General features: G+C 41.4%; 1 protein-coding gene across 1 annotated transcript in view; it reads left to right on the forward strand.

The window, feature by feature from the left end:
* Positions 1-2,692, forward strand: part of CHL (chloroplastic lipocalin) — a 93,796-nt gene extending 91,104 nt beyond the window's left edge. The window contains exons 5-6 of the mRNA XM_086486175.1: positions 2,117-2,399; positions 2,498-2,692. Coding sequence (XP_086342301.1) covers positions 2,117-2,395 — 279 coding nt within the window. The 3' untranslated portion in view covers positions 2,396-2,399; positions 2,498-2,692. The remainder of the gene's footprint in view (positions 1-2,116; positions 2,400-2,497) is intronic.
* Positions 2,693-8,649: the final 5,957 nt, after the last annotated feature.

Genomic DNA, 8,649 nt, shown 5'->3' on the forward strand with positions numbered 1-8,649 from the left:
TCTCGTCCTCCTCGGTTTTACAAACCGATAGGGTTGCTTTGAGAAGGGCTGACTGCCTCACCAACTCAATGCCATGATCTACTCCTCTAGAAGGCGGCAAGCCAGGAGGTAGATCATCCGGAAAAACATCCTTGAAATCAGTCATGATTTCTCGGATAAGGTTAGATTCGTCGGAATCCTCAAGTTCAACAGAAGAACATGAAACATTTTTACGAAATTCAATGACAAAAATACCGAGCACCAATGAATCAAACCAAACAGATGGTACACATTGATAAAAGTCAACATCATAAGACTTTGTATCTTTATACATTTCCAAAGCAGTAACAATTGGTATTGCAAAACCATTATTTACAGAATTCTGATTACAAAGCGACACAAATACATGAAATCGTTCATCATTTTTGAACACAGATGCCTCTCTTTGTGAGCTAATTGGTGAATAATTGTGTCTAAAACACTGTAAGATATAACTTCATTGTCATAAAGATCACACTATGCAAAAATGGAGGCAAATCCATTCCAAAATAATACAAGGGTATATTGGGGATTTTTGAAATTTGAAGGGGATTTTGGCAAATTACAGGGGTATTTTGGTAATTTTTCCAAGAAAGAAAGATATATTCAAGTCGGCCCAGTAAGACCCAGAACAAATACATCTGTTGTACGTGTCTTTTGAGTACAAAGTAAGGCAAAGTCTTAGTCTAGGAATCAAAGTACAAGTGCGAGAAGAGCCTGCAAAAATTTACAGATCACTGATGAAATCCCCTCACCTTAATCTCCACCATGAGATGCTTTATGAACAAGCAATACTAGAAGCTTAGCAAACACCTCCTAAGCGGGCAATGCTGTCTCTGATCTGTAGATGGCTGGAAGGTCATGGACGTGGTCCTTGGGAATATGGATACCTTCTGTGCATTGTTGACATCGCTCTCTCCATCGTTGCACTCATGTATGTCGGTACGAAGTGATAATAACAGCCCAAAAATCTGGTATTGTACTGTGCATATCCATGAGAACAAGAACACCATTTCTACTCACTGCCTACGCATTGCTTTTGACCCTCGTAAAACCATCACAAACAACATTTTTTTGCCCATTGCCAGCCAGCTGCTTGTGGACCATTTCGGAACCATTAAAGCAATTTTTGATCGCCTTTTTTGCCACGTATTTTTCTTCTGAACTTGAGGCCCTTTGCCATGGGTTTTAGGGTTAGGGTTTCTGCGTTGAGGTCATAGACACAACTGATCAATACATTCGTTTGGCTAGTTACAGACTCTCTTTCTAGAGACATGCCAATCTCTTTGTCAGAGCTAGAATCCTTTACACGCATTGATTCTCTCTCTAAACCTGAATTTCTGATTTCCTCTCTCTACTGCAAATTTTCTCTTTAGAATCCGCAGTTTTCTCTCTACAACAATGTAAAATTTTCTCTATCTAGAGCTAAATTTAAAATAATGATGTTTAAAAAAGCACTTTTCTTTTTCACTTTTCATCATGTACCTGCTCTTCAAACTCCTCATCAATCAATCCTTGCAAGAAATCACACCATACCTCCTCCTCGTGTTTTAGCATCACCAAGCATAGGAGAGGGTTGCCTAACCCCCTTGCTTTGCACTTCACTTTTGTTCCCTAGTACATGACCTGTGTCAGCTTGGCCGTCCACGGATGTGGACCCATCCTTCAAAAAAATTGTTGTTAGAGGTGTTTGAGAGGTTAATGAGGGGTATTTTGGGAATTTCGGAGAAATTGAAGGGCATTTTGGGAATTTTTGGTCAAATATGAGGGGGTATACTGGGAATTTTTGAGATTGGAAGGGTATTTTGGGAATTTCCCCAAATCACATGGGTATTTTGGTAATTTTCCCTTCTTTAAGGACTGCTGGCAAATCCCCCCCACCTTTTTTCTTCTCAAGGCATGAGAGCTTTGTGTGGATTAAAAGAAGGAAGGTGTGGTTTTTCTGTATGTGTTAAGAGGTTGGACATGAAACTAACTTTGGATCATCCAAATTACTGGTTAATCAAAATGAATGCATGTATAGGTTAGGTAAAAGCATGCAGTATGTGGTGATTTTCTCTTGAAAAGCTGACCTAACAACTCATTACTATGTTCATAGATTTATTCTCGTACGCCAAATCCAGGGCCGGAGTTCATCAAGAAGTACAAGAGCTACCTGGCAGGGATAGGATATGTTGCAAGTCAAATCAAGGACACACCTCAAGATTGTGAAAGCATGTCTATGGGCCAGCTTCAACAGATGATGGGTATGCCGGGAATGCAGGAAGCCTTAATCAACAAGTTTCCGGATTTGGGGCTTAGCCGGCCTGTGCAGTTGAATCCACTTACTAGTGTATTCGATACCTTCAAGAAGCTTGTGGAACTTTACTTTAAATAGCTGGGTATGTGCTGAGAACAAAATTTGTGTGTGCGTTTGTTGCTTGATACACATTGGGAAACTTCAGCTCCTCATCATAATCCTGGACATGTTGATTAACAGGCTGACACTCACACTCGTGCTCAGCTTGTTTTTGGGTGCCCCAAATTCATGGTGGGAGTATTTTTTGGGAGAGCTGCTTTTGGAGCCTATAAATTAGGTCCTTGTGCCTCTTGTTTGTTCATATTCAAAGTCTTCATGAACATGGTGCTCGATTTGGTAAAGAAATATGACAAGGGATGCTGACTTTGGAGCCAATGCTCTCTTAGTTGTCTTGCTACATGGGTGTCTAAGTTGCAAAACTGTTGTTTTTATTGCCTTGAAAGTTGTGGCTTGCAGGGTAAAGCAAGTGTATAAGCCAGTTTGCTGTATAATTCATTCAAGGGAGCTCTCGATCATTTAGTTGCATGGTTCATGTCCTTCTATTTAGGTTATTTCATGGTTGCGATCGACAAGGATGTTAAAGACAAAATTAAGATTTCAATGCTGATCAAAATCAGCATTGGTACTTAATGGGAGTATATACTTAATGCGATTGACAAGGATGTTAAAGACAAAATTAAGATTTCAATGCTGATCAAAATCAGCATTGGTACTTAATGGGAATATATATTCAAGTTTAGTAACCACTCCTACAAAATTTTCTTCTCTAGTTGTGGCACAAACTAAGGCCCCTTTTCCGAATTATGAGAGAAGGCTCAATGGGAGGGTTGAGAGCTTTGAAACTCTAGGAGTCCACTATCTAGGGGGGTGCACATAAGAAACCATCTATATCACATGCACTCAAATGGCATTAAAAAGACACATGTACTTACATATTTTGATGCAATAAAATGACCCCTTTTTCTTCTTAAACATAGGGGTTATTCCTAGTTTTCAAAAATAAATAAAATGCCCCTCGTTTTGAACACGTGGTACACTAACATGTTTTGAAGTGCACCCCTCAAGTCTACTATATGAAAAGTAAGAAGGGAAGCAAAATAGAAACACTTACCAACAAAGGTGGAATCTCATGATCACGTGAGCTACTCTCTCTCTCTCTCTCTCTCTCTCTCTCTCTCTCTCTCTCTCTCTCTCTCTCTCACACACACACACACACACACATACACACACACACACACACACAGGTCCCTTGGGATAGTTTCCTATGATGTTAAAACTCTCTTGTTCTTCTTCTTCTTCTTCTTCTTCTTCTCTCTCTCTCTCTCTCTCTCTCTCTCTCTCTCTCTCTCTCTCTCTCTCTCTCTCACACACACACACACACACACACACCAATGGCATTCCTTTTTGCAACCTTCAAACTGATATATAAGTAGCACTGGGATTGATTAGTTTTGTATCATTTTTTGCCACCCATATGACAATTGATAAGTAGAAATGTTTAAAGCATAGAGCTTGTGACAATTGGTTAACCTCAGGAATTAAGCCATTGGAATGTGGTGACAAGAGGTCACTATTCTTGGGTATCACCCTCTTCTGATAGTGTTGCAAACTTTCACGAGTGTAGTAACGTTTGAATCATAGGCATGTTGGCTATTATGGATATCTTTACTTCCGTAGTCATAATAAACACTTTTGTATTCAAGTTTTGTTGCAAGGCTTGAATAAATCCTTGGCCTGCCCAAAAGAGTTGGTCTAACAGTAAGGATTTGGCTTCTCAACCTATGGGTTGTGTGTTCAAATCCCCGGTTGGGTCCCCTCTAGAGGGACACCATGTGCTCACCTAGTGTTCACATTGCTAGGGCTCTTGCCCTTGAACACTCGAGTGCATCCTCCTCTTGGGTGGATCACCCAAGGAGGGGTTGCTACGAGTTCTCTCCGTTGTTCCCAGTACATGTGGTGCATCAATGAGGTGGTCATGGTGGTGCCTATGCACAGCTCTTTCCCAATGGTATGGCCCTTGCTCGACCATGTTTCACGGCTAATATTTGGAAGGGATAAACACCTCCCCCTGTGGGCCCTTTGGTGTATTGTAAAAGAAAGCAAAAGACCTTGGCCTCCATTTATAATATTGCCAACTAAGCTCTTCTTGTGAGGCTTGCTTCAAGCTATCAGAGCATGTGACAGTGACTACCAAAAATATCATAGATGTCTACTCCTTTAGTACAACAAGAATGGAGAGAATATAATTTAATGATTTATTTCCCATACCATCAACATAAAGAAAGCATTATTAACGTGCAATTAATTGACAAATAAAGCTTTTAGCAATGAAATTTGCCACATTACAATTGGGAGTGGAGAAGTGGTATGAGGATATTGTCATGCTAGAAAGTTGTTGTTGATACTTAGCATCCTCAACATATGGGAAAGTGTCACATACTATTTCCTTGGATAGGAGGATGGTGGGAAAGCAATGATTTTAGGATATACCCTAGCCCTGATAGGATTGTTGCAAATCATTCATGCTTTTCATCTATAGTGGAATATCAATTTGTAGTTGAGAATGTGTAGTGACTTTTGGTGTCTCGGATGTCATTTAAAGAGGGAAATGTGGTATAAAACTTGAAGGTTTTTTGCTCTATGTGATGTTGATCCTAAAAAACCTTTTGAGGAACTTATTTGTTGGTATTTTACCAGGACATAAGGATTTTGTTGTGGACTCCTACGGCCCTACTACATCCAACCTCTCTTCGAAACAAATTGAGACTGCAACCCAATCCTTGTACACATAGTGGGTGGATCAAATTGCAGATGAACTTGATCACCAGGCCCTTAAAGCTAGAGAGAAGGTTGCTTCTGCTAAATCTATCTTAGCAAAAAAGCGTGATTTATAGCTATGCAATGAAGGCAAATACTCAGCTTGTGCTCCAATTATTGCAAAGATGGAGAGGCTCAAAGCAAAACTGCAAGTATTGAAACCATGTCCATCACATAATGAAGGTCTTATTGTCCAAAAGGAAGCTAAGATTGGAGTGCTAATGAGGGTACTTTCAATTGGTGGTGGCTTGACCAATGCTACAAATATGAAGGAGGAGGTGTCTGTAATGCAAGTACTAAACTCTTACAATTCTAAATTGTCCTAGCACTTTTAGGTTCTTAGACTCCTTCAAAGTGTCTCGACATCACTTGAGAGATCAGAGTGCTTGAAAGTGATTAGAGTACTTTAAAGTGCTAGGACCACTACAAGGTGCATGAGAAGTGATAACGCTTATAAAATTTTGAGACACTTTATACCACTTAAAAGTGCTTAAAAATGCTTGTAAGTACTTGGTAGTGCTTAAAAGTGTTGAAAAAGGCTTGTAAGTACTTGGTAGTTCTTAACGAGTGTTTCAAAGTGCCTCAAAGTACTTGGAGTGCTTCATAACATCAAAGTGTTGTAAAGTACTACAATGTGCTTCAAAGTACTTGAGAGTGCTTCCAAGTGCTTGAGATTTCTTGTTACTACTTCACCTTATGAGCATTTCCAAGCTCTCTACACCACTTTGAAGAGCTCCAAGTACTTTAAAGTGCTTCAAAATGCTTCCAAATTCTTAAGATTACTTGAAATGTTTCTTCTTCAAAGCATCTTCAAGTACTTGAAACCACTTTGAAGTACTGAAAAGCATTCCCTGGCACTTTGAAACACTCTTAAGTGCTTGAAAGTTTTTGAAAATGCTTCATTGTGCTTCCAAGTGCTCTGGATAGTCCTTGAAAGAGATAATTCATGATAAACATTTAAGCTTCATGGTTGGTTGTGTAATTTTTTATTATTTTGTTTTCATGTTGTAGAGACAACAGTTCAGGATATGGAGAGGATGCTACGTGAGGTTAGAAGGCAGGCCTCCTTCTTGAAGGAGTCTTGCAAATTCCTCAAGAGAGAGGGAATGGTCCTTCTAGTGCCTACTCCACCTTCCAAATCTGCCTCAAGTGTTGAAACTGTTATAATTGGTGGAAATTGTGTGGCTTGTGGGTAAGTGCTATCGGGAATACATGCGGTCGGGGTTTTTTATCTGCCATGTGTCCACAAGTACCATCCCTTCTGCTTCTCTGTTGTTTGTGCGACAGATCACAAGTGCGTTGTACCAGGCTTACATCGTTGTGGTGGTCAGCATATATGGGGGCATATTCATCCTCATCCTTGCTTGACGCTTGTCTATCCCTTTCATCCATAACTGTCGGTTGTATTCGCAAGTACTCCCACCCCTCCACGTGCTCTTTGTTCGTGCATCTCCTCCATTGACCTTTGATGCATGCATGGCAAAAGCAAGACAATGGTGTGCACCTTAGCCTATGCTTATCTATTTGATTGTAGCCATTAACACGGTGAAAGGATCGAGACCCTTTGATGTGTATGCAATGCCACATTGTGTCTCTATCGACATCACCAAGCTTGACCTCCCAGAATAAACGATCGACTTTCTTACTTGTTTGTGGACATTCTTTTCTAAGGATTGCATTGAGGAATGCAACAACGCTTGAAGCGTTATGAAGCATCCATTTATCATATTTCAAGTGCTCGTGTGTAAGAGCTCTTTTGAGCACTGCACCAGCCCCATCGTGTTCACCCTTCCCATGGCCAGAAGCAAAGAAATCGTGCATCATCTCGATACCCGTCATATTGAAGAATCGGGCTACAAAATAGAATGGTTGCCTTGCTTTGAATTGTGAAGCAGCACCATTAGACCACACCCAGTGTCACTTGACACTATAGCCTTGACTTTTCAGCCACCACTCATTGTGCAAAAGAACACATAGCTGCACAAACAAAGTGTCAAGTGTTTTGTCATCAGAGATGTAGAAGTGACTCATCTTCTGAATGGCACCAAGTGCATCAAGTAAGTATAAAATGTGAACCAAAATTGTGACCTGACATGAATACCAATGCATTGACTGAATTTCATTTTGCACCTTGAAGGAGTATTTCTCTGCAAACATGTTGGGGTATAAAGCCCAATGTGGTCGCCCAGGTAAGTGGGCGGGCCGCCAGGTATGTACACATATTCTTTTGTTTAAACCTAATAAGAACTCACTATGCTCTACACATTACAATAGAGCGAGTTCACCATATCGTCGTGCTCTTCTTCTCGCACTCTCTCCCGCGTCACACTTCCGCTCGTACTCCTTCAACTGGTATGAGAGCTCAGATCGAGGCTCGGCACAGCATTTGCAGGTAGCCAGAGTCACTTGCTCACATTGGAGTGAGATTCGACAGGCAAAGACACGGCCTCAATTCCTGTGGGACAGTCCGAAGGGCTAGGTGTTCTCAGAATTTCATTCTGAGGTCATCTCGGCCACCGTTCGGCTTCGACAAAGATCTGTGCATGCCATTTTCGACTACGTGGTCTTGGCAGGTGCAGTTACGACTCTGCAAATTTGGGGTTTCGGCCTACGACTACAAGTGCTGAGGATATCTGCACTTCCAGAGTGCTGATTTGTGGCTGTCTACACAACGAAGGACGGCTCACAGTTCTTGGAGGCGTGTCACATACGACCCGGGCGCACCTACACACAGACTGTAGGCGACATCCACTAGTTCATCAGGTAGCTTGTGTTTGCTGCTTGATGTTCCAGATTTCATCATGACATTGCAGGTACTTCCACATGGGATGTATTGTCAGAGATGATGTATGTCTGTTGAGGGTTTGTTGGCTGTGAGTCACGCAGCAAACAACCGCCGCAGCAGTTACAGCATACAGTGGGAAATTTGTGGATGTATGACTTTGTGGGAAGTCTATGTACTGTCAGATTTACTGCAGCCTTTGTTGAGGGTCGAGTGAGGTTTTATTGAGCTGGGTGATTCTCGAATGTTGAGATCCTTTCGGTGATACAGGTCTTGGAGCGATCCTCGCGCACCCTTAGATAGGCAGCTAGGATGTATTGACTGTGAGTTAGACAGTTGGGATTGTATCTTTGCTTTACTGCCGTTGAGGCATTGTCGCAGTCTATGCTTACAGGACAGTGACAGACAGTACAGGTGCAGGACAGGTTTACCCACAGCTTACAGTGTTAGAGAGACAGTGGTTTTTTGAGCTGTTTTTGGTCTGTTTTTGAGTACACCAGATCCATTTTACAAAGGAGACTCTGCCGAAATTTCTGCAGAATCTGAAGCTTTCTTGGTTCATTTGACAGGTTGATATTGGTTCAAAGGACAGTTTACAGGGGAAACTCTGCCGAATTTTTCCCAAGAAAGTAAACTACTGTGAAGTGTAGTTATGGCTGGATCACAGGACACTGCTCTTTACAATATCAAGAAGCTGGATGGAACCAACTTCCCATTGTGGAAGAAGCAGATT

Source organism: Adiantum capillus-veneris, chromosome 17 (assembly GCF_014529385.1).
Source record: "Adiantum capillus-veneris isolate H3 chromosome 17, ASM1452938v2, whole genome shotgun sequence".
Taxonomy (NCBI): domain Eukaryota; kingdom Viridiplantae; phylum Streptophyta; class Polypodiopsida; order Polypodiales; family Pteridaceae; genus Adiantum; species Adiantum capillus-veneris.